The 27,728-nt window shown below is 35.5% G+C and overlaps 1 protein-coding gene across 7 annotated transcripts in view; it reads right to left on the bottom strand.

Moving 5' to 3' along the window:
* The window catches only part of ANKS1B (ankyrin repeat and sterile alpha motif domain containing 1B), a 441,289-nt gene that overhangs the window by 131,268 nt on the left and 282,293 nt on the right, over positions 1 to 27,728 (bottom strand). For all 7 annotated transcript variants that reach the window (XM_048061064.2, XM_066994511.1, XM_048061063.2 and 4 more), the window contains one exon: positions 26,855 to 27,007. In XM_048061064.2, the coding sequence (XP_047917021.1) occupies positions 26,855 to 27,007 (153 nt within the window). The remainder of the gene's footprint in view (positions 1 to 26,854; positions 27,008 to 27,728) is intronic.

The following is a 27,728-nucleotide window of genomic DNA, read 5'->3' as shown; positions in this document are numbered from 1 at the left end:
GATACCTCTGTTTATGGCTAAACTGCTCAGTGGAACAGAGCCAGGGAGTGAGCTCAGGCACCACACTGCTGATCATCCACGTTAATTAACTGATAACCTTCTCCCTGGGATAGCCAATTAGCGCTCTCTGGGGCATAGTTCACAAGACAGCCTGCTCCAGGGACCGTTCTCAATAGGTAGTTTGGACATGATCACCTGTTTTTGTAGGAGTAAAAATGAGATTTCTGATGAACAGATAAAAGTCAGGTCATGTCACTACATTTCAGAGGACTGTCCCTAACCATATCTAGTTAGCAATGTCAGTCTGAGTATCACTAGCTCTGTTAAAATCTTTCTTTAGATATTCTCTAACTTGATCAATATCTACTGTATCCTATTTACGTCCACAACCTGAAAACAACCTTTACTGCTTTCCAATACCTACAGACTTGCATCATACACTGAACCTAACTGCTTTCCTTAAACTCTTAAAAGGCTCATGTGGTCTGCTTGTATACTTAAGGGACCTGAAAATAAGAAGGAAGAAAACTGAAACTTCAGCGTTGTGAATACTACTTGACAGCAAGAAATGTTGACCAGAGAATTTCCACAAACCTTTTATATACTGTTAGCATGAAAGTTGCACAAATACCAAACAGTACTTTTTTTTTTTTTTTTTTAGTAGGTATCAATTTTCAAACTCAGAAATCTCCCCACAGCTATACTATACAAGACGTTTTACTGAGTGGAAGTATTTTGCTTCGGAAATAAGACAATTTGCTTTCAAATCTTTTCGGAAGAAACCTCCTACCCTTCAAAATCATCTCCAAATCAAAACCCCTGGAAAATTCAACCTCAAAAAGCATACAGATTCAAACCCCTCTGGCTGTTGCCTGCTTAGTAAGTAAGAACATTTCTATGCTCAATGTATATGATGAATTTGATGTAGTAGAAACTTAAAAGAATTGCAATAAACTAATGGGTCACTTAAAGATGATTATAGGAATACAGAAACATTCTGAAATACGTCATGCCTTCCCCTCCAAATCAGCCCAGAGGATCTCCACACCACTCAGTTTTGGTGACTCACAGAGCTCAGAAGTGTTTTGGCCTATTACTCAACACTCAGTCATTGCTATGATGCAAACATTGCTCTCATCCCCAAACACTACATTAGAGATCACTACCAAGATGTAGTGAGGCAATATTTTGCTGGAACAGAGTACCATGGAATTTGTATATTTGCTTTGTGCAATTTTTATTTCCCATTATATGGTAGCCTTTGAACAGTGGAGGTCAAAAGAACCATAACAAAATAAACCAACAGTGCTACAGTATGCCTTTAAAGACTGCGATACTGTGTATCAAGAGTCTGTGTTAAGTTAAAATGCCATTTTACAGTACATAAATTGTTCCACACTAACTTTCCATGTGGACATACCTAGGGAGTGTATTTGCTGTAAATAAGGTGTACTGCAGAGATAGCTGAAAGCTGTCTATCCACAGCAGCTTCCTGTCTTCACCCCAACATTCATTGGAGTAACTGGCTAACACAAAAGAGGGTTTGGGTTTTCAGGAATGGAAATTTCACAGGTTCTTGGCTTATGACAGATGTTGATTGTCATCATACTCTTGAGTTTTCAAACTTTAGGTGGGATGAAATTCTCCCAGTTTTAGTCACATAAAGGCTAGGCTTCTAGTGTAAAAAAGTAATAACTTTAGCAAAGGATAATTAGTCTCTGGAGGTAGCTATTCTCCTCCACTGACCTTGGAGAGCACCTACACAATACCAGGGATAATAAACGAATACACTTATATCAAAGAGTAGAATTACTAAATTATCTATCTACATATTCCTGAACTTAAATATTACAATAACCAATGAATATATTGCTTGTTAATTATAAACATGAAATTTAATCTAGCATAGCTTTACTTTCTCATCTTTGAAACTGAAAAAGACCTCAGTGGTAAGGATATGATATTTCATAGAAAGTGTCAGTTTTCTGCCAGCAAGCATACCATACATCATCCATATCATCAAAACTTAATAGCTATACACCTATAAAAAAGTTAGAAATTAATTTGCAGAAATGTAATCAAAACCAACAAGAACCAAATTACCATACTTTGTACACATCTCAACAGTTAAAAGACTTAAAAGACCTAGATTGTCACACACAAAGAAAAAAGTCAGATAAACTAGAAAATGACTCAAGTAGAAATGCTTAGAATGTTTCTGTATCATTATCTATATTCTGAAGAAGTTTTCAATAGAAAATGGTTACCTGCTACCTTTAAGCAACAGTAATCCCCAGTAAAGTGATCACTATTATACCCAAATTTATCAGAAGGAATACAAGCAAGTAGGTCACTGCATCAACTCTATGAACTTGTAGAAATATCTAAAGTCTGGTATCATCAATACAAAATGGCTTATGGAAAATTATCAGTATAATGTCAACTACATAAGTAACCAGGTTATTACATTCTGGAGGACCTTAACAACTGGAGTGAGAAAAGGAGTCATTATGCTTACAGTGAACTCATCTACATTAGGGTCAAAGAGTCCTGACTCTTGTGGACTCCTGCTAAATCCATATGTTTCTCCATCTTTTCTCAGTATCCATTCTTTCTTTTTCATCATCAATGGTAAAGCATTGCTTTCAGTCTTCTGCAAAGTGATTCTGGTACATGCACCATGGATCTTTGTGGCATGCATTACACATCAGCTTAGTTCAGCTTTAAAATACTGTGACTTTAAATAAGACTGCTCAAGACTTCTGTTGGTATATTAAACAAAAGTTGAATCATTTCTGGTTCAGGCATTGTCAATAGCAGGGAAAGATTCTGCAACTGAACTACAGGGCATCCTCTACACCCCTAACACTTCCCTTGAAAGGCACAGCTGACTGCTGAAGCTCTGCATTATGGTAAATGAGGTGTGAGGCACCCCACGTGGGATTTCTGTAATACCACAAGACATGTAAAGAATTGCTGATGAAAATGATTCATGGGCTAAGAAATATATAAGGATCGATTCAACACCTATCAACAATTCTATTGTGAAAGATAAATTAACTTTCACTGGGCAAGCAGGTGTATGGGAAATCTGAAATCACACCTTTGCACTGCAGTGCAGGCAGTCATAGCAAATCTGTTGGTGAAGGAAAACAGGGAGATTCCAGTTCATTTGCTTTATACCTGATCAAATGGAAATAAAATTAAAAACACCCATAATAAAATATGGAAATTACCTTTTTTTTCTTTTTTCTTTTTTTTTTCTTTTTCTGTTTGTGTGGATAGAAACACTGATTATGGATCAGGAAGTCACTGTATCAAGTACTGCACAGAGAATAAAGCAATCCTTGCTCTGAGGAGTTTACAATATTAATGTAGCAATGTCTACAGAGTGTGCAATGGAAAAAATAGCAGACTTTAATTTACAGTGGATGTCAAAGTTAGAATGCAATCCAAAAACCTGGATATCAGAATATGATCTTGCTGAAAAACAGGAAAAATTTTGTAAAGAAACAAGATGATGATGAAAGATGTATCACAGACAAATACCTAGATTATTCTTGGCCATACTTTGTATCAACATTTAAAGTCATTTTTAATGGCATGTACAGTAATAAAGTAAAAGAGTAAGAAGAGCAGACTGCCTGTATGGTATTTACAACACAAATCAAATGAGTATACTGGAGTGTACATTAAAATTTAACCCTTTCATCTGCTGCTTGTATGACAGTATTGTAAGAAAGACAAAAATTGAATATTTTTGGCACTAATTAAAACTCCCTGCTGAGATCCAAGTAGTTAGAACTTCATATAAAATATTGTTATAAGCAAGACAGTAATCAAGATGAGTTTTCATATAACCGAGACAAAAAGGACTGGTAATACCAGGATAAAATACAATGAGTGGGAAAATGGAGGAAACAAGCAAAAAAGAATCTATACATTTTTTCAAGCAGCTCTTCTTAAAAGAACTAGTTCTAAGTTCTTTTCTAAGAACTAGTTCTAAGAAGAACTAGGCTCGAGAGGACTGTAAAGAAGAAAAGTGTAGTTGTTAGGTATCATTGTTGACCTTTTCTAATAAACTACTGGTATTAGTTTGTTTTGAAATATGTACTTTATGTTATCAATTTTATGGCTTCTCTATGTTGGTCTAAGAACACTTATAAAACTGTTAATAAATGAGATATCCAGAATAAAGAAAAAAAAAAAGAATATATAGTCAAATAAACTTAAAAAGGGACAATTTTCTAAAGACAGATAGCCAAAAAAATACGATTTTCAGGTTCACAGTGCCCATGTAACTTTATAACAGTGTCAGGACTGAGATACTGTCTGAGCCTGAAGCATGGATCTATAGCCATAGTAATAATTTAAATATGCACAAGAACATTGTTGGGCATCAAGGCCAAATGGTATGAAATAGACCGCATCTATGTTAGTAAATTCTGACTTTGCAAAACTGAGTGATGGCATGCAGTCTGCCTGTAGGGAATGGTCTCTAAAACATTCCAATTCTGGATCTGCCTCTGAGATTCACTGGGGGACAATGCTAGTTGGTATATGCCAAAAGTCCTTCAGGACTATTAACAGGGTCCTTCTGAATGTTTACTCATACAGACGACTACATCCTAGTGCCTGGAGACATTTATGAATGCTGTTTAATTTACTAATACAGACATAGCTGGGGAGTTTGTCCTCCAAAAGTTGCAACTAATTTGGTAATGTACCATAAGCCAGAGAGGATACATTAGTTGTTTGCCTATTATTGCAGCTAGTGCAAATCCAGCTAGAATAACAGAAGCTTACAGGTAACTTAAATACTAATATCCTGGGGGGTCCTGACAGAAATGCATGCAATAATGGTATTTGAAAAACATGTGTGAATTCCGAATCCTAAATCAAGACCATTCTGTAATATTTTCTGTCTCTAGTAGTGTGCTAAGATAGTACAGTGTTAAGAAACACCAAGACAATTTAAAATCTGTCAGGCTGTACCATTTTATGTGTTCTCCCGAGAAACAATATACTGTAAGAGGTTGCACCAGAAACAAAGTACACAATGACAAACATCAGTTAAGATATAATAGAAATAGTACTTTGAAGTACCGAGAGAAAAGAAATACACTTTCAGGCTTCTGACCTCAAGGTCAGTTCTGGAGGTACTGTTTATGAACCGTATGAAAAAGTGGATCATGCTAGCATGACTCACCTCAGTGGTCTCTATCTCCAGGAATAAGACAAACTTGAAACATCCAAATGATGGCAGAAGATTATTTTGTTTGCATATTCCACGTGATTTTTTTAGACCATGAATGACGGCATTCTAAAATTATGTACTATTCCTTTGTTTAAGGTAGGGCTTGTGGGCAGAACTGAAACACAGTAGTATTGCTTCACCTATTGTACTGCTTGGATAAAAGAAAAAGGAGACTGCTCCTTGATGGTGCTTCACACCCACAAATGACCAGTATTGCTTGCAATGATAGTCCCTGGAAATGTCAAGCAACACTAGTTTAAGTATGTGAAAAGCAAACTTCCACAGGTTGTTAACTAGCAAGGTTCTGGGGTTTAAACATAAAGACTGGGTGTTTCTTGTATTTCAAACACACATCCTCTCCAACTTCAGTAACAAACTTTGGCAGAAATAAATTCATGCATTCTTGCATCCAGAAATGGCTACTGAGTGCTTAATTACATTACACTACAGGCTTGGCTACAAAGAGAATTAATTTCTCTCTGTATCCACATCTGCGCTGAACTACCTCAGTCTAAATGGTCTTATGTTTTTCTGAAATAACAGAGGTCACAAGAGAATTTCAACACATAAATCACAGTCCACTGCACATTTCATCTTCTATTTATGTGGTATTTTTAGGGGAGCTTTCTAGAGCTTAGAAGGCATTTAGATCATAGGTTTACAATATTTCAGATATGGATGGTTAGCTATGGCAGGATGAAAGAATGAGTATGAGTTTTAGAAAAAGTGTACCACTTTTTCAGATTATGGATTTTCCTAAGGTGACTTTCACTCTTGCATAGAAAGATGGAGCTTTCTATGACTGCCATCCAAATCAGAGCATGTTCAAGCATGTCCGAATACTTTCCAGACTGGTTTACTTTTCTTGATGAAAGTTTTTGGAAGTGTTTGCTGCAATCTTTTTGACATCCTTGTGCACAGGGAATCATCCCTAGTTCTGGTCTTGCCAATGACTGAAACAGATTTCTATTCTACACCTGCCATGAAAACAAGCAAGAATGTGGCAAAGTGGGGTACCAATCCAGCTGAAATTCCCTGTGCAGGTTGTATGGCAAAGCATCAGATGAACTGTTTTTGGCATAGGCTGCAATAGCTGATGTGTAGACGTTTTGCAGCTTTATATTTAATGGTGAATATAGATGGATTTTACAAGCTTTCTAAACAGTGGGTTACATTATACCAAAAGGAATAAAAACATCACCTATTGAAAGTATCCAAAAGTTTTGGAGATGATGAGCAAGTTAATTATGGAAGTGCTGCTAAGCCCCAAATACAAACCAGAACAAATACGAGCTCAGAAAAACTTGGCCCAAGCACAAACTAGCAGGGATTGCTTTTCTTTATACAAACCGTTTGTAAAATGGACCATCCAAAAAGGTAGGTTCAAGAACTAGAAAAGGCAGAGGAAATAGAAGAAGTTGCAAGATGTGTTTGCCTTTTGCATCCTAATTTTTGTGAAATTTGATCCATGGGCTTTTTATTTATTTATTTATTTATTTATTTATTTTTATTTTATGAGCAGTCAATATCTAATGTTGAAAACCCGTGGCAGATGAATTGTGATTGTCCATAGTAGATGATATGAGCTCTCATTTCTGGCCTGATGAGAGTTTATGCTGTCTGTATTGTGGAGCTCAGTGGGCCTGTCGATGTGATTTATAATGGATCAGCAGGGCAACGGTCAATAAACTTATATTTGCTACATACAAGTCCACAACTCCACCAGGAAAAAAAAAAAAAAAAGGAGAGAGAGAAAGAGTACATTACTGAAGTGGTTCAAAAAAAATAGTTATCAGGATCAGGCTTTTGATGTGCAGACCTTGTTTACCATACCTGTTCTGTGGTATCTTCTGTAACATTCTCCTTAACATTCTGTAAATTTCTCCCACGAACATGCCTATGAAACTCATTCATTAGTGTATTAGGAAAATGCAAACATAGCTGAAGGAAACTGAATTCTGTAGTCTGTTTGTGGAAATGTTTGGAGTAGTTACCTAGCATTAATAACATGTACCATGGTAGCAAAAAGAACCATCTGTGTAACACCTGAAATGGCATATCAGAGAGGAAAAAAAAAATCATACCTTTAAAAAAAACAACAAAACACTTTTGTAGAACTAGGAACATACTCTGAACCTACTCAGCAGAACAAGATTTATAATAATGAATAACACCTTTTACTAGACCAGATTGACACATCTATGAGATCCAGGCAAGCATTTGGGCACAAAGACCTTTCTTCAGGTCTAAAATAGCAACAGTAGCCTTTAAAGGTAAATGCAAACTGTCTATCTTAAGTTTCATATCTCAAGCCATCTGAGAGAACAAGTAGTTGGTATTTGTTAAAGAGAGGAAGTGCAAAGGGTAAAGGTGATAAGTATAAGCTGACTAATAATTCAAGAGTTGTTGTACTGGGCCATAGCAGAGCTCGAAAGTAGAGATCTGTTTAAATCAGTATCCTATCTTAAACAATGGCCCATACAAAAATATAATTCCTATGATTGCATAGTTATTCATGTTCTTCAGTCACACACCACCCTACATGATAGCAATATTGTATATGCAATAAGCACTCTAGTCATTTAAAATTATACTAGTTTAATGATACCTCACAAAAGGAACTAATTACAAGTCCACTTCAATTACACAGCACAATCTAAGAAGATCATTTCTAAGGCTAAAGAAAAACCTAGCTCTAGCAGTTTGCTTGATATATACTATCTATAACTAGCAATAGAATTTCACAGTATTAAAGTGTCATTAAAGTGTACCTTTGAACAAGGGTATTTTATCTTTAATCAAGAATTATGTTATTAATATCACCATTTCACATATAGCTAAATGTTTGGATTTTGACATATTTATAACATGAGTATAGTTAGAAAAACAATACAGAAAAGAAAAAAAAAGAAAAAAAGAAAGAAAAGAAAAATAAAGAAAGAAATGAAGGGAAAGGGAAGGGGAAGGGGAAGGGGAAGGGGAAGGGGAAGGGGAAGGGGAAGGGGAAGGGGAAGGGGAAGGGGAAGGGGAAGGGGAAGGGGAAGGGGAAGGGGAAGGGGAAGGGGAAGGGGAAGGGGAAGGGGAAGGGGAAGGGGAAGGGGAAGGGGAAGGGGAAGGGGAAGGGGAAGGGGAAGGGGAAGGGGAAGGGGAAGGGGAAGGGGAAGGGGAAGGGGAAGGGGAAGGGGAAGGGGAAGGGGAAGGGGAAGGGGAAGGGGAAGGGGAAGGGGAAGGGGAAGGGGAAGGGGAAGGGGAAGGGGAAGGGGAAGGGGAAGGGGAAGGGGAAGGGGAAGGGGAAGGGGAAGGGAAGGGAAGGGAAGGGAAGGGAAGGGAAGGGAAGGGAAGGGAAGGGAAGGGAAGGGAAGGGAAGGGAAGGGAAGGGAAGGGAAGGGAAGGGAAGGGAAGGGAAGGGAAGGGAAGGGAAGGGAAGGGAAGGGAAGGGAAGGGAAGGGAAGGGAAGGGAAGGGAAGGGAAGGGAAGGGAAGGGAAGGGAAGGGAAGGGAAGGGAAGGGAAGGGAAGGGAAGGGAAGGGAAGGGAAGGGAAGGGAAGGGAAGGGAAGGGAAGGGAAGGGAAGGGAAGGGGGAAGGGAAGGGAAGGGAAGGGAAGGGAAGGGAAGGGAAGGGAAGGGAAGGGAAGGGAAGGGAAGGGAAGGGAAGGGAAGGGAAGGGAAGGGAAGGGAAGGGAAGGGAAGGAAAGGAAAGGAAAGGAAAGGAAAGGAAAGGAAAGGAAAGGAAAGGAAAGGAAAGGAAAGGAAAGGAAAGGAAAGGAAAGGAAAGGAAAGGAAAGGAAAGAAAAGAAAAGAAAAGAAAAGAAAAGAAAAGAAAAGAAAAGAAAAGAAAAGAAAAGAAAAGAAAAGAAAAGAAAAGAAAAGAAAAGAAAAGAAAAGAAAAGAAAAGAAAAGAAAAGAAAAGAAAAGAAAAGAAAAGAAAAGAAAAGAAAAGAAAAGAAAAGAAAAGAAAGAAAAGAAAGAAAAGAAAAGAAAAGAAAAGAAAGAAAAATTGCCGTGCACTAACATTCTCAGTACTCGTTAGAAGAGCACCAGAACCACCTAGTGGAGTTTTCACTTATTACAATGCCTCTAAAATGCCTTACTCTTGTAAACTGTAGTAGCAATATATGCTGTTGTATAGGAAAGTTGGAATGTGGTATCAGCACTGAATCACAGAATTTAGGGATGGGGAGCCTCCTACTAGGTTTCTGGCCCATCTTCCTGTCCTGTTTATTGTACACCACTGTTTTCACTTATTTTAAATGCATCAATTGATGTTCACACTGCTCATTCTGAAATACAGCCTTCTAGGTTTTTAAATGGCATAAACAATTTTTTCTTTAAATTACTTTTAAAATGTTTTTAATGCAATTTTTAAAAATTATTGTTATTCTAATGCATTATTCTGACACCCTTTTTGTGTTACACTTCAAACCTATAGAGTTCTGTCATGTCCATTCTGTACTCCATAGCAGTATTGATAATAGTATGAAAATAATGCACAGAAATATCAATGGCAATACAAAATATATTTAGATAATTTCTTTTTATAGCAACATATTCAAACTTTTTTTGTATTCTAAACTAATCGTAGGAATATGGGAGGGAGCTGGTGATTCTGCATGTGTGGTTCATCTATCCTCAGTGTTAGGAAAACGTAATTAATTCATTCCTTCTATGCCACACAGGTACACATTTTATAAGAGCCCACTAGGAAAATGTAAAAGTTATATAGGTCACAGATGTAAAGCATATGTACTAGTTGAACCTGGGAGACATATACAGAGATAATCTGAGCAAGTGTTTGGTTTAGCTGCCAAACACAGAATGAATTTTAATTTTCCTGTGATTAAGTTTACAAAGTATCATCTTGTATAAACCTTATCCTTAGGAAGTGCATTTAGGTTCAAATACTTCCATACTCCTGTAGGCACAGCTGTGAAGAGCACAGCCATCAGAAAATCAAGGTCTGTGTTGAATGGAACTTACCTTGCATGAATAAGAAACACAGAATTTGACTGATGACCTCAGGGTAGGACACAGGAAATTAAAAAGAGAACCTGAAAACTTGTTCTATATGGATTATTCTACACTTTCTCACAAAAGTGGCATGTTTGAAAAGTGAGACTAAAAGAGAAATACTATTTACTTTAGCCACTCTTTCAATACTGAAGACTGTAGGTTTATAAAGATAGGGCAAAAATTGATCTGTTTTGTAATCAATTGCCATAGCAGTAAATGAGGCAGATAGCTACAGGAAAAGAAAATAAAAACAGATGTATGATATATGACTTTCCTAAGGAGTAGGTTGTATTTAACAGTCTGGCACAGCCAGTGATATTTCATGATAAAATGTGTTGGTATACAATGGTGAGCTAAAATAACTTTCTCTGAACATACCAAGACTATCCTCTATGTTTCCACGACAGTGAAACAGGGTTACATAGGAGCCAGGTTTCATCTCAGAAATTTCTATACTGCGACTGTTTTGTTTGCGTGCTATTCTTTGTTTGCTTGTTTGCTTGTTTGATTGTATTTTTTTTTCCTGAATATAGCTTATTATGTTTCCCGTTTACCATATTTTTAGTCAATAATTTCTATTCTCTCATGTATGACACCACGTTCAGATTTAGAGGGATATTAATTTTAAGGAACATAAAATATCCACAACAACAACCTCAGTACCTGAGTAAGGATCCTTTTAACTTAGCAGAGAGAAATAGACAGTTTTAAGGCATGACTCATCTGATGCAATTTAAGCATTTGCTTTAGGATGGGATGATTCATATCAAAGAAATGACTACATTTCTTCAATGATTACAGTGAGAATCTAGACATGTATCTCCTATGACTATGCCTGAGTTGTACACATGAATTCCACTAATATGGCCAGCAACCGATATGTTATGTCTTCATAAATCCCTCTTGTGCTAGTAGAATATGACCTAGCATGTTTCATACAAGTTAAATAAAACACAAACGATTGCTTTCAAAATGCCTGAAATTTCAAGTTATCATTTTGCTATATAAAATATATTTTCAAGAAGATACTTTTGCATGTTTTGGATTTTCTAATGTAATTTTTTAAATTTTGAATATTTTAAGTTTGAAAAAATATATTTCAAGATGAGAGATGAATTTTCTTTTCAGAACTGTGATACTATTATAAAAAATTATCTCTCTTTCTTAAGCCTATTTGTTCTTTTGTTTTAGCAGAAATTATAAAAAAAAAAAAGCATGGCAAGCTTCCAAGATATCCATGATTGAGCACTGTAGGACCAATCACTGCAAGGAACTGTAAGATGTATACGAAAAGCAGAGTTTTTTCTAACAATGTAGTGTCTTGCTTCCACCCACTTAATGACTGGAATATGCAAAAAGACTAATTAATATAACGTACAGATGAAGTACAAATGAAAGACAGTTGTGAATTTTGCCCAACATTGCCTTTTTGGGGGCATAATTTTATAAAGCTGTGTCTTAAAACCTCATTTGGAAATTAAAAGCATTTGCAGAAAGGCTATTTAGATGATGCACTCTAAAATACTGAACAATGTATCTGGGGTTCTTTCTGCTTATCCTTCAGAAGAAAGAGACTGGTTGGGTCCAAACAGTATGGGAATGTTATTGGTCTCTTTTTTTTTTTTTTTTTTTTTTTTATTGTTCATATGGCTCATATGACTGTAATATTGTGTGAAGGCTGGCAGTGGAAAAGTCCTAAAAAAATAAAAGCCAAGGGAGGAAGGACATGAGCAAATTAAGCATAACACAAGAAGCAGATTGGTTAAAGATATATTAAGTTATAGTACGTTCTTCAGTGTTTCTGTATGCTTTGTTTATGTTACTATATACATCTTTACATATTACCTGCACACCTCACTGTACCTTACTGCAACAATAACTTTAGTTCATACATTTAAAACATTCTCAAGAGCTTCATATCAAATAATACATTGACTAAGCATGCTGGATTACTAAAATATCAGTACGTTTTCTGAGGAGATAGAGAAGATTTCCAGAACTTTACGCACAGTATATGCATGCATGCACACACAATGACACACATATCCCCAAGCCACTTCTCAGCTGCTTGCAACACTGCTTTGGTGAAAGCACTGGAGATACAAAACCTTCAGGTATTTCCCAGAATGTACATTGCACTGAGCAACATTTGTTCTTTATGTATTATTACAACTTACTTTCAGCATGTCAGCTAAACAGGACTAGGAACTCAGGTGGGAAACTAATGGTGAGAGCAAACAGAGCTCTGAAATACTTTCATGGAAACAGCCCTTCGAGACAAAAAGGCTGAAGCAGAAAACACAAACAATAAACAGATTGGATTCTACATGGTATTTTTCTGAGATAAGTGTCAGCTAGCTTCTAAAGTAAATAAAACATGCTACATTTTTATTGTTGTACTGCTAGTTGCCTGTAAAGACTGACTCTGGGTATTATCAGAAATACTCACCTCTTTTACAGTTAAGTGAAATGATTTGTTATAAAGAGATATCTCCTTTGCCACATCATCCTACTCTCACTTTGACAGATAATTGGGAAGTGTATTTATTTATTTATTTATTTATTTTAAATTTTGCTACTTTTAAAACATCAGTAAGACTTGACAAAGATTGAATTCGAGTATAAGATTTTAGATATTCAGAATTATGCCTGTTGTGATTCTGATGACAGATTTCTGCTGCATCTGTAAACATATTTCTGATTCTCTTATTCATTTAAATTTACCTTGACATTTTCCCATCAGAAGATTTACAGTTCAGACCCTCTGAGTATATTTACTCTCTTGATAATTGCCACATGTACAGTCAAACCAAATAAGTGAGTTTCAGAACCAAATAAAATTTTTCATTGGTCTATTAACAGTCTGTACTGAATTATGAGCAATATCTTCTTTGACTCTCAGAAGAGAAATAACAGTAGCTCATTGCGTACTTACACAGAAAAAATACTTATCAGAACAAAAAAACAGGAACACTAAAATTATGCTACTTATGGAAATATAAAAAAAATTGTCAGCAATAAACACAAAATCTCAGCTATTTTGCTTAACAGCACCTCCTGCAAGACAGTGAAGGGTTTTTATCCTTGACACATTGGAATAATTTCTGTTAGATCCCTGGGGAAATGCAAAGAAGACAGCAGCTGGTTTGCTTCTGTATCTGAATTCTGAGACCATTCAAAATGTTATGGTGAAAAGCTGAATTATATTAGACCAAAATCCTTAGGAAAATGTTTTGCCCAGAACCTTAGCTTAAATCAAACACCCTTAATGAATATTCCTTAAACTGCTTCTCATATCAAGGTATCATTGACACAAATCTTACCTGGAACACTACCCAATGTTTTATTCCTTCTGTAAATGATGTGGTCATCTTCCACATTTTAGATAAATTATCATTTTGATACCCTGTAGTTGTTTACTAATAACAGTAGGAAAAATAGTGAGAGAAACTAAAATTTTAGATCATATTTTAGAGAGTGTTCTAGGAGCTCTCTAGCTATCCGTGAAGATGATTCTCTGCCACAAAGAGCTAGCAAGCTAACAAATATGAAGACCAAAGGAAAACATGGAAAACCTAATAGTGAAAATAATTCTGAATATTTGAAACTCTCCATATACTAGTGTGGTCATATATTTACACTGCAGACATAAAGTAAGGACTTCACCTAATCTTTTTTTTTTTTTTAATGATACTTATATACCCCATGTATGTTACTCCACTATATATTTCTAAACTTTCTTGCTAAGAAATCTAATGACAGTTGTTTCCCACTCTTGACATCTCATCCTTGCTTATAACTCCCTCATTTACTGCTTTCCCCTGTTTGCAGTTTCCTCTTTCCCACACTTTTGTTCTGGTGAATTTCCAAAGCCAACCTCTCCATATGCTTAAAGGCAAACAAAACTTCTGTCATTTTTTTTTCTCTCACATTAAGTCACATCTTACTGCTTCTACTTCCCAGGGAGCCACAGATTAACACAAAAATGTTCACAGATCAAAGCAGATAACCCAAGATAATGACCTTTGCTATTAAAAGCAGGTAAGAAGAATTATTTCTGCTTGCAAATTGTTCTCAGCTTCAAAAAAAGAAGCAGCATAGATCTCTGTCTACTCTTTAATAATGTAAATTTATGAACTAGCCCAATGTTTTGTCATCCATCCTCCTCGGGTATGACTTTGATATTGCTTATATGAATCTTAACTAAATGTAACTCATAAGACAGGAAGCACAAGCCTTGTGTTTGGTTACGTTCACAGAAAACACGGTAGAACCATATTGCATGTGGGAACACAAATGTTTAAAGTACTTAGATATGCACAATTCTTCTGCTGTTGCTTTATGTGTGCATGTGAGTGTTTATATTTATTTATATATTTATATATTAATATATTTATTTATATTTTTATTATTTATTTATTTGGCTTTCCTGAAGGGTATTTGAAACAAGGACATTATGACAGAAGATTTTCCATCTTCAAGTAGATCATGCTTGTGAAAGAGGGGATGACAAGAAATTCTTTTCAGTTATGGTGATTGCCAGACAGTCAATAGCAGCTCACCTGCATCTGTACAATATGTTTATTTTTTAATTTGCTGTTTGAAATGGTAGTGTGCAGTCTAGACTCTGAGAAAAACAGAATGGCCAAGGACTTGGCCTGACTCTTCTACAATAATAAAAACAGCTATCTGGAAAACAGGTGCATACCCTTTTTCTGATGAATGCCATTGTGGAACATAACTCTGTCTCAGACAGGTTCTGGTCCATCTTTCAACATTTGAAAAATAGTATAAGTAAGATTAAACTATATTTCTCACTAGATTCTCTCCTTACTGCATCTAAATCAGATGTTTAACTCATTGATGAACAAAAATAGATAAACACTGTAAGAGACTTTGAGACTGACTTTGTCTTTTGAACCCCAAAAAAGCAGAAAGATCTTTCATTTTCTATTAACAGACTAATAACAGATTTGCAGCAGCTATGTTATCATTTGTTATCTGAATATCACTGAATATCATTGCACATATAATTTTTTAACTGTTTTCTCTCTCTCTCTCTCTCTCTTTTTTTTTTTTTTTTCCAAATTATGGAATTGAATTTGAAATTATACAACACACGACTTTTAGATGAATGCTGCATTTTTAAGATCTCTACATGATATTAAGAACATTCTTTAAACCAAGCAAGGAAAAGTGCAAACTAATGTAGGAATATAAATCAGGAGTTAAATGTACATAGCTTTGTGATGACATAATCATTATGAAAGGGATCACAGATACCTGTCAATAACTATTTCAAGGGTGTAAACAGTGGGGCTGCCTATATGGTATCTACATCTGTTGAAAACTGGCAACTAGAGATAACAATATCTAATTTTGAAATAATATAGACTGAATACGAAAGGTTTCTCAGCACCACCAGCTATCTTGAATTGCCTCTTATAAAAAGTGACTGAACACTTTTTCCTTTGAACGTTAAAAACAATGAAGAGTAAAATCCTTGAAGATTACATTAGGGACTCAAGCCCTGTTGGCTTTAGGCTACAATAGAACCAATACATCGTTTCCAGCTATATGAATATTTCCTTTCCTCTCGTCCTTATTGTGTTCAAAAAATCTGAATTTACTTCTATTAATACTCTTGGTATAATACTTTTCACTCTTTTTTGAAATCCAGTCTGTGTCTGTATGATACAAATGCAGAGGATTGCAGGGATATCCAAGCTGGCTGTGAACAATGTGAGAAGGGAGAACCAGGCGGAAGACCCAGGGTAATGCTGCTGTCCTATTTCTGGTACATTAAGCACTCTGATAGGTCTACATGGCACAGCACTGCATTTGGTCTTACACCTGAGAATGTTAACAAAATCTGCTGTGCAGGGAGAATATTTCTAAAATGACTGTGAACTTCAACATCCTTTTAGCTAAAATGACTACTGTTCAGTCCTCTGTACCCTTAACTATTAAAACCAGTGGTGAACAGAAGACAAATGATGCAAGTCAAGATCTGATACATTCTTGGGATTTTTTATGGGAAATATTAACCCATCACAATATCCTATAAAGCAATGAAGAAGTAGAAAAAATAATAAAACACTTTAAAGGGGAATGATTTCTCCTTTGCACGCTGCTGAAAGTTAGTTGAAAATCCCAGTATTCTTTTAAAAGCACCAAAATAGTACTGTAGTCCTCTAAAACATTATGTAAAACATTCACTAGTATTATTTCCTTGCAAACAGGGGATACTTCTTTATGATTTTTATAACTGGCCAAATTTCTTCAAAGTAAAGGCAGAAGTAGAGGTTTACAATATTTACATTAGTATATTCACTTGCTTTTATCTATGATGAACTTCAGGTATTTCACACTGACCTTCAATCAACATAATCTATTTTAAAATGATAAGCTAAAACCATGAGAGGTAGGTTTTTGGGGATGAAAATGAAAACATATGAAACAAGTATTTTATTTCAGCAAAACTAGCACAAATTGTCTAGAAAACAAAATTTAAATACTCATAATGAAATCTTTTTAAAGAATCTACCTTCTATTACAATGTACAATTATTATTGTAATGAATGTTTAATGTAATAAATGTTTAGACTGAATGTTTGGGGGGCCATATTTGAAGTACGATGTGTCTAAAATATCTAAACATCAGATTGAAGGATATGAAAAAGGACATGATCTTAAAATAGAAACCAGGTTTTCCTACAGGCACCCCAACACTGAAAAGGTTAAATTGATAAAATATAACTCTTTGTTCAGGGTTCTTCTAAGACACTGAAGGCAGAACAAGTTGTTGCCTAGGGCAACAAAATATTTAGTTACTATTTATTTTATCTTTCTTTCTTTTTTTGTTTTGTTTTTGTAGAGAGCTTGTAGGCTCTGCAGAGAGGTTATTTTCTAGCTTATTTAAAGAGAGTAAGAACTCTTGGCTTGAGCTTCTTCAGTTGTACTCTCCAGAAAGATCACATTCTGAATCTTGAAGTACGAACCTTTTTATAGAACACTAACATTTTAGACAGAAAATCAGATGATAAGGCAATTTATTTTCTGCCTGAATGAAAGGAGATTTTGTTAGGATACTTCAGAGATGATACCCTCTCTAGCGCTAGGCAGAGCTTTAATAAAAAAATTATCTTGCATTACAAATCAATCATTTGTGCTACCTAGTGTGTTACAGGACAAGAAAATGATCCTGCAGGTGGAACACAATAGGTGCTAAAATTGCTCAGCTTTGATTATTAGTGCTAAAAATTGCTGCCAATCACTACCTGATTATAATTTGTTTTGAAGAGCACATGGGGCAGAGAGAAAGAAAAAAGAGAGAAAGAGAGAGAGAGAAAAAAAAAAGGTTTTAAGAATTCTAATATAAGAGCAAAGATTTACCTCAAAAAAGAGGTAACTCGTTGTTAAAAGTTATATCATTTTGATATGACTGAAATCTTTAAAATTAGAAATACATTGAGGAAATGGGAAACATTAAAAGAAATTGCAAATTTCAATTACTTGATTTAATGATCAAACACTGTTATTTTACTATATTTTTAAAATCAGAAATGAAGTTTTTTAAATTACTGTCATAATATAAGGAAATATAAATACAGCATCAGGGAAATTATTGTAAAATACTTAGATAGTCTCTTTTACTTAAATAATCTGTAGTTTAAAATGATACTGGATGGACTAAAGAATTATATTATCAAAAAAGTAAATGCTGTGAAAATCCTCACAGTACAAATGCTTTCTCTTCTTTTCTTCCCTTGTATTTGAACCAAAGCACTGTGTTTAAACTAGAAGAAGTGTTTTTCCTCCCCCTTTCCCCTGTCTAAACACTGTTATCATCCAAGGTGGAAGTAGAAAGAGGTAAATAGCGGATGGCTTGAAGAAATTGCCATGTTTTACATTGTCTTCCGATCTTTTGCAAATAACAGTGTAGGCAAAAGATGATGGCATATTTAAAAAGTATTTTGCATTACCATGAGGAACAGATGGAAGTTTGTACATCAAATCACTCAAGAAGCCAAGATCACTATCTATTCAAAATGTTACATGCAGAAATTGTACAAAAGAGTTAAACATATTATAAAGTTACAATACTGGTACGTGGATTTGTTGAGGATAAAAGCACTTCCATTACGATTGCTAGAGACTGCCACTGCATTGCTACAACATAACAACCATTTCTAAATGATCAGTAAAATCCACAATCATTTACGAACTGAGTGACTGATGGAGCTGCTAGCAGTATTCAAAGCAGAAAGGATCTGACTGCAGAATCTTTTAAAATGCAAGATCCAATAGAGCAAATTTACTACACAATTGCAATTGTTAAGAATATCATACTTGCAAAAGGAACAAAAATGTGCATTATTAAAACCTTTTTGAGACCTCTGTGGGTGCTGTGGATAACAAAATCTACACAGCTATCGTGTATGGGAAAAAATGCTACTTGTATGATATTTCATAGCTTTTTTTATACATGCAGTGAACTTACTGATCCCATTTCAAAGGCAAATAGAGTAATTTAGAGCGTTACTTACAACTGTAGCAGCTCACACGAATTAATGTAATGTCATTTGAGGCATTGTTCTACTAATGTAGGAGCAACTGAGCAAATCCATATACATGCCTTAGCTCATCAAGAAATAATGCAGCAAGAAATCATGCATCATGATGAAAGCTCTTCTGTTTCAGACCCATCTTCAGTATACATAATTTCAAATGTATAAGCAGCTATCCTGCTGTCAAAAAAACTGCTTAATATTGATCATATTATTTAAGCAAATCAGGATAGTTTTGCAAACAGATAAGCCAGAGAATTTGAGCGTTTTTAGAAAGTTTCTTTCATGTTTTCTCATATCAATAAAGGCTGTGAATTAGCCATTTCAAAATTGCAGTTATTTAACATATAAAACACCACAAATGTAGTAGAAAAGCTTCTCCTAAGTGTCTCAATGCACAGATTATTACCTGACTAATGAATGAGAAGACCGAAAGTTCAGCCTGCCTGGCAAAGAATTTTAGAGATTCCCACAAAATTTTCATAGGGTGGAAACATCCGTTTCTTAGTAAACAAGCCCATTTCCTTTTGCAGGATGGCAGAGAGATTCTCAATCATTCTACACTACCTAGAACCTTTGGAATACAAGACGTTTTATTTCGCACCAGTTCATAAAACATGGTTGTCTCTGCAGAAGTGGCACTTATATTTGAAGGGTGAGAGTCCATCATTTAGCTTGCTGCATAATTCTTTACTTTCAGTTATATACACTTAAATATAAATAAATATATACACACGTGTGTGCACATGTGCATCTTTGTAGCTGTTTTAAAAGTATTTGTTCACATAAATTAATTTTAAATACTTTCTTAATCAATTATACTAGCAAAATGCTCCTGAATATTTGGAAAGGCATGAACAAGAAAATGTCATACAGAGAATTTTTCTAAATTAAACAACTATAGAAATTATTTTTAATAAGGTTCCTAATAAGTTGAAATCCCACAGGCTATTGCTAATGCAGATTTATAGTCTTGAAAGCTCTTCTGATTATCAAAAATGGTGCCATTTACAAAGCAACTACAAGAAGAGCTATGGGCATCTTTATCAGTCAGCAGTGTCTCTTGGAGATCAGAAAGGAATGTGGCTCCAAACAGTCCTAATTCTTTCAATGACCTGAAATCTAGCACAGGGCTCTGAGTCAGAGAGGAAAAGGAATGAGAATTCTAGGTCTGCAATTGCAATGTATAAGGATATGTTTTTGAGATGTAATGTTTCATTCTTCCTCAAAATCTGCCTTTGCAGAGTGGTACACTTGGGAAATTAAGTATTAACAAGAGAAGAGTTGCAGAATAATTTGTCAAACAGAATCTGAAGGACAGCCCTCCTAAGAAAAAGGCATCTTTCATGCTGTAGAGCATGAGAAATTAAGCTGTCAAGTGAGCACTGTACAAAATCCATCCATTTGGTGTGTATTACCCAGTCAAGCTGTGAAGTTGCTATCTGTTTTGTTGGAGAAGATGGAGAGGCTGCTAAGCGAGACATTAACCTTGTCAAGAAATCTGAATGCAGTATGTGGTCCATTTTCAAGTCTTTTAAGCAGAGACTTTAAGTTCTACTGACATTATAGGTGCATTAGTTGTCTAAGGCCTCAGAAGAGCTTTGAGAGCTAAGTTCAATACAGAGGTCACTATTATCTATATCCATAGATGCAGGTTTAATATGAATAAAGTAATTCTGACTTTGAAATTAGGATTGTGTAGCTGGCATTCTGTGCATCACAATTGTACAGAGAAGCACTAGAAAGATACAGGACAAGGAATTCTGAAAGTATGAAATGGCTAAGTTTAGCCATTTTGCAAAACTCTTCAGTTTGCAAAAGAGATGACTGAAAGAAATGATAGAAGTGTAAAATGAACCATAGAACAGAAAAAGATAAATAGAGAAGTAATTCAGGGATGAACTTCTTGAAAACCTTGCTATCTGAGGGTGAAAAAATTGATGCTAATTTTAAAAAAAGAATTTCATGGAAGATTTGTGGAAATAAAGGCCTCTAAGCCTGTCCAAGGCAAAGTAGTAAGAATTTAATAATGCATTAATAATGTATCCATGTGGACACATGGATAAATATAACCAGGAAGAGCCAAAGTGACTGTCGTAAAGGCACCTCATATCTAAAAAGCCTATTAGAACTCTTTGAAACAGTCAAAAAATACATAGATAAAGTTGATGATATGTTTGATACAGCTTGTCCAGATTTCTGAAGTCTTTTGACAAACCCAATCTCAAAAGGCTTGTACAAAAAACAAACAAACAAACAAACAAGAGTCAAACAAAAAAAAACAATCATGGCATGATCCCATAAGAAGAGGTTCTTTTACGGCCAAATAGATTGTTAAAACAGGAAACTGTAGAAGAAAACACAGTTTTCACAGTGGAATAAGGTTCCTAGTGAATTTCTGAGTAGATTTGTGAATAGATATCTGCTGTTCAATATATTTATAAATTCCAGAGGAAAGAGGACTAGCAGCAAGATTACAAAACTTGATGATGATTGTAAGCTTTTCAAGGTAAGAAAGACAAGGACCAGTTGTGAAGAAATGGCCCAATTCCAGAAATCCTTCAGCTGAGCGTGATTAATGACGAGAAGAATACCGTGCAGATAGCTTGTAATACACTTGTCCTTTTTACATAGCTTTCCCTGGTCACCTGTTTAAAGTCATTTTTATAGACAGCCCAGTGGGCAAGGTAGAGCCTCTGATCTGTTTAAGTATGGCCATTTTTATGCACTTTTGTTACTACAGTACAAAATCTAGTGAGCTGCAGTGAAAATATCATGTAGCAGCTCTAAATAAAGAGTCACTTTTTCACACAGTGCATATTTAAATTGTGAAACTTGCCAACAATATTGTGGATAGTCCAAAGTATTTAGTTATAAACTAATGGGAGACAGTCCATTGGTAGCTATTTCCTTTCTGCAGTATCTTTGATCTGATCCTGAACAGCAATCATATCCTAATATAAGCCAGGAATACAAGTTGGGCTAGACTGTATCATTAACACTTCCCCAAAAGCTCAAAATATGGAATCTAATTGAATTTATGAAACTATTTTCTTAACATTAATTTTAAAGAAAAGACTGAATCATCCATGTGAAAGATCATTGTACAAAAATAGAAGAGGCTCACAATGCAGAATGAACTACTTGAGAAGAAATTTAAACCAGGCCACTTACATGCACCCTTCCTCCCAGGAGTTCATCTATCTGTGATTCAAGGCCTACTTTCAGGATAACACAGCTGTGTAACCATTCTCAGTTTTCTTTTGAGAAAAGTGCTAGGGCGTGAGAAGGAGCTGTGAGAGAGTACATAGGCTAGAAGCACACAAGATAAGAAAGGTGAAATTGCAGACATAAGTAGGATTGTTGAGGCTGAGGAAACCAGCACCTTGAGGATTCAGTAATAACAACACTCAAATGAAAAGGCATAAAATCCAAAGAAAAAAAGGGAATCGGACGACAGCAATTCAGCAACATCATAGATTATCCTGTTCCACAGAGCAGCAAAGGCCAGCGCTTCCCTACCTGACTGATGACTACTCGCCCAGTAGACTGAGTGACTCATTTGGTGGGGGGGGTGATTTAATGCTTAGTTCATTAGTCCTGCAATGTATTGTGTGTATTAGACAATAAATAACTCACTTTGTACTTTTAACTTGTTTATATCTTGCATGAAGAATCTTTTTGGTAAAAGTTCTGTGAACAGAGTGAATCCCAGAGGGGGAGGGTTACGTAAGTAATCCAGAATAACAGACAAGAATAATATGATTAGTCATGTAGAAGAGCATTTATCCTTTAAAGCAAGGTACATACTTTAGATGGGTTATAGGATTTCAGAACATAGTGGACTTCTTTCAGCAGATTAGACATTTTTCAGAAATGTTACACATAGCTACTGCATTGAATAGATGGTATCTGAATCTGAGTATAGAATTTGACCTTTCTACTGAGCCAAGGAATCTGGGAGATAAAAGCAGAAGTGTTGGAAAAGCCAGTTCTGGGAAAAGGCATATCCTGAATACTTAAAATCTAAGGACAAGGCAATTGTGCTTCAACGGGCACAAACTGAAGCACAGGAAGTTCCATCTGAATGTGAGAGGACACTACCATGAAGGTGACAGAGCACTGGAACAGGTTGCCCAGAGAGGTTGTGAATTCTCCTTCTCTGGAGATATTCAAAACCCACCTGGATGCCATCCTGCACAATGTGCTCTAGGTGATCCTGCTTGGCAGGGGGGTTGGACTGGGTGATCTTCAGAAGTCCCTTCTAACCTCAACCATTCTGTCATTCTGTGTAGTTAGACATATGCGTCCCAAGAAGCACACACCTGAGAAATTAGGCAATGAATTTGGGAAAATTCTTGATCTAAATGAGAAATAAATTAGTGAAACAGAATCTAAACTCCAAAGTCTGGCTTGTTGAAAAAGGACTGGAAAGGCTGATGAAAGATAACACAAATTAATTACTTTTAAAATGACTTTTATGATACAATTGCTTTAAGTAATTGCTGCTTGATTGTGCTTGAAAGAACAAACATTATATGTATGTATACATAAAAGTCCGAAAGAGACTAGCACATAAATTAGAACTGACATTAACTTGATGCAGAAAGCTGCATATTAAAATTGTTTCTGCCAGTAAGGTAGCTGGAAGACCAGAGAAGCTGAAGGAAGATGGCCTTTACCGCTGGCGTCTTGGAATTTCTTCTTTTCTCATGTGCTTGGCATTCTCCTCTCACTTTTTCCAAATGTGCTTGACTAGATGCTAACTTCCAAGGATAGTAAAACAGTGTCAGAAATAAAAGTAAAAGATGTTCTTTTTAGGAATATTTAAAGCTCTGATCATTCCAGTTTCCCATGGGAGTAAGGAGTAACTCACAAAGGTTAACCTTAATGTACTAAAGCTAATCTTCTTAGCATCTCTACATGTCAGTAGGGAGAGACAAATTCCTCTAGGAAGCAATCCAGATAATTAGCCATAATTTAACCACTTTGAATCATCCTCTGCATGATCCTATCTCTCGCCACCTGTTATAGTTTATCAAAGGAATTTATGGAGGCTAGCTTCATTCAGCTGCAGGGAGACTTTCAGAATATGCTCTCTGCTTTTTTTTCTTCCCCCAAAATGGACTGTTTGCTTTAATAACTTAATTTAATAGATTTATGTATTGAAATAGAAATAGAACACCTTGGTCAGCATCACACATGGAAGTTCAGAGACATGCCATCAGTAAAACTCACAATGGTATATTAGATGTCATTATGATAAAGAATGACCTTATTATTAGCATAGGAAAAAATCTAAGACTTCATGAACTTCATCCACCAGCATATGAGTTGATGATGACAAAAAGTGTAGAAAGAATATAGCAAAGAATTTTCATTTTTTAGAATGTAAACAAGGGCTTGTGCAAAAGCAAAGTTGTCTCCTTGTCTCCCCTACACTTTCAGCTATGCTACTTTACTTAATAAAATATATCTACCCTCAAATCTGTTTCTACCACTCCAGAAGCCATGGATGATTTCCCAATAGCATAATGGAAGGAAGTACCGACTAAGAAATAGGAAGCAAGAACGGCTTTTCTGTCAAATTCAGTGGCTGCAACTGCTTAACTGACGGCTAAAATGAAAAAGTTATCATATCTGTAACCCTTTTGTTATGTTTCTATTGAGTACTTGGAGTAGACACAAATGAAACTTCTTGCTCAATCTACAACTGAAGCACTAAGAACCACCAAACCAAGGGTACTTTGAATTCTTTTCAGGATGTTGGGTTGGGATTTTCTGTTATTTTCCAAGTGCCTGGATTCTGAACTACTAAATACAGAAGTCATAATTCCACTGTTAGTGTTTTTGATGCTTATGAAAAATCATGATGCTTCATGAAAAACTTTCTGTAATAAGGTCTTGTATGCCCTGGTCTGAATGGGGAGTTGGAGCCTTTGAAGTTGATTTGAGACGGCAGGACTACAGGTCAGAGATAATCATCTTGTTCTGTCAGACTTCACAGTGCCTCAGACCAATTTTTTATCCATTTCTGAAAGATTCCCCTCCATCCAAACAGCAAAATAACAATAAATACTTCTCTGAGCTACAGATTTTCTTAGGAGACAATTATTTCTTTATGATTAGATAATACTGATTGGTGGGAAAAATCAGAAAAAAAAAAAAAGAAAGGAAATATATATTGACTAGACTAAAAAGAAAATTCTGAGAATGTAGAACTGGTTTACTTACTGTGCTCTTGAACAACACAATCAGGTGGGAAAAATATATACTGTTTGGGTATCTATAACTATACAAATACTTTAGCAACTGTTTAACAGCTCCTCCTTGCAAACCATGGCAGAAAGGAATGTTTTCCCATAAAGCACAGGCCTTAAATGAGAACATGCTGTTAAGCCTTGAAATTAAGAGACGTATGTACTGGTTTCGTTTATACTAATTTTACAGAAGTGTATTCCTGTTAACTTCAGTGCAGGTACTTCCCATTTCATCAGTTTAAGTAAGTTTGGAATTAAACCACAAGCCTTTAATGAGGATTTAATGATCCACTTGGGGGAGCTAAAGGGTAATTTGTTTCTGAATTGATAATGGCAAAATGGTTGGGATGCAAAATAAAGTTACAAAAGGTAATGTGAGCAGACTTCCACTTTTTTCAACTCAGTGCTGGTTTTTCAGTTATATAAGGTTCTAGAGCAAAGGATCCCCAGTTCTTATTAAAATTTCAGCCGCTTACAGAAAAAAGAATTACAGTTATAAATAGCTTAGCAGCAGACGGCCATAAAATCAATCATATCCTAACTTCCTTTATACACCTACAACATACATTGAATGCAACAGACTGAACACATAAGGTTGACTTTGATCCTTACTCTTAATTCTACATTTTCATGCTAGCTAAAATTAACCGTAGTGTGATGGTAAGAAAATAAATTTTAACAAGTAATAGCTTTGTCTTTCAGTTAATATGAAATAGCTCTTTTAAACACTGGTCTCGCAATATACATGCTTGTACCTTGTACACCAGCTACTGTGCTGGAACATGGCTTTGCACCATCCTTACATTTTCCATTTCTCTAGCTTGGAGGGAAGCGGGAACTGTTCCCCACTTTAAAGCTATATCAGCTGCTCTATCTTATGCTTGATTGCCTATGGCTACTGGTAGCCCTTTCAGTCTTCTGGGAACTAGGCACTAATTAGAGGCAGAGATGCAGGACCTTCTATATGGGAAGGAAGAGCACAGCTTTTTGTCTGTAAAGAACTGGTAAAATACGACATTGAACTTTTGTCCATACAGGGACTGCCTTAAAGATCAGATAATATGATGATATAGTTGATTTCAAAAGTCACAGCAGATCCAAAGCTATAATTATCTTTTACAAAACCAAACAACTCAGTTTCAGATACAAAACTTACAGGAATATTCCAGTGGTAGAATTGTACTGTCAATGTCTTCACTGTAACAGTACAAAATTCATCTTATTCCAAATTAATATGCAGTACAGTCCAAATGAAAGTTTATGTTTGCCCATATTTGGGCCTCTAATTTAATTGATTCATGTAAATAAAGTGTCAAGCAAAAGTGATTAAAAAATATTTTGTTCCCCCCAGCATAACTTGGCTATATTTAAGGTTTCTTTCTTTTAAGTTTAACTTAGCCGCAGCATGTGGAAAAAGCAAACTTTAATTATCTTTATAAGAAGTACTGTTGTTAAGCACTTTATAAGTGAAGACATGCTTTGTAGCTATAAACTATAAAAACATATTTTTAAATGTCATTCAACATCCTGAAGTCAGACACAATCACGCTGATTGAATACCATGCTAAAGACAATGGAAAAGCAAATGGAAGCAAAGGATATGGTGAGCTTAGGTATAGCCATAAAAGCTGTAATCATTAACAGTACTTGACGATGGTATTTGTAGTGCAATTTGCTTTTGTGATTTCACTTTACTATGTAAGGACATGTGCTGTAATGTATTTTGGAGGAACTACTGCTACAAATTGACCAACTTACATTAATTAATTCAATCTCCCAGATTTTTTTCACAAGGTCCATCGATGTATAGCCATTAATTAGAAAGGATTTGGTATAGTCACCCAATTCAATGGAATCCAACCATTCAGCTACAGAGGTGGGGTTGTAGCCATCATGACCAATCTGCTTCATCTGAAAAAAAAAAAAAGAAAGAATGAGCACGAATTACTGCTAATATTCTTTAAACACAATTCAGTACAGTGGTTATTTGTATTATTTTTTTTCTGGGTTTTTATTTTCTGACCAACATCCATCTAATGATTGGCATAACATGAAGAAACAATTTTGTGAGTAAAAGCACTTATAAAACTTAGTTTTCAATGGATTTTCTTCTCACAGCTGTTTGTTTTTAAACCAAAATATATTAAGACTGTAGCATGAGTTCAGTTTTTACAAGACATCATAGAATCCATAAGCAAGGGAGGGCAAAAGAAAGAGATAGAGAGAGACATTATTAATATCCTGACTGCATAAAAATGTCAGATTTGCACCTAAGATTTCATAGCAGGGGAAGAAATTAGACTGAGGATTGGATATTTTGCTATCAAATTCCAAATGAAACATATTTCCTTGGTTATATTACTCCTAATTCATCTCTTCTACTAGGTTATCTGATATTTCATAGTGGTTGAAGCCACGGTATATTTTTCCACCCCCAGGGGAAGTTTGAAATAGTCTCGTTCCTCTACCTGGTCACATATTTCATTGAGCTCTTGGGAATTTAATATAGTTTAGATTGCTCTGCTTCTGTAAAGTTGATTGAGATTGGACAATCGAAACAAGTATTATTGGAATAGAACTGACAGAATGACATATACAGAAAAGCACCATGTACATTTATATACCAACACAG

Source organism: Anser cygnoides, chromosome 1 (assembly GCF_040182565.1).
Source record: "Anser cygnoides isolate HZ-2024a breed goose chromosome 1, Taihu_goose_T2T_genome, whole genome shotgun sequence".
In the NCBI taxonomy this organism is placed as follows: domain Eukaryota; kingdom Metazoa; phylum Chordata; class Aves; order Anseriformes; family Anatidae; genus Anser; species Anser cygnoides.
The sequence above is the reverse complement of the archived record's forward strand: the minus strand, read 5'-3'. Positions and strand labels throughout refer to the sequence as shown.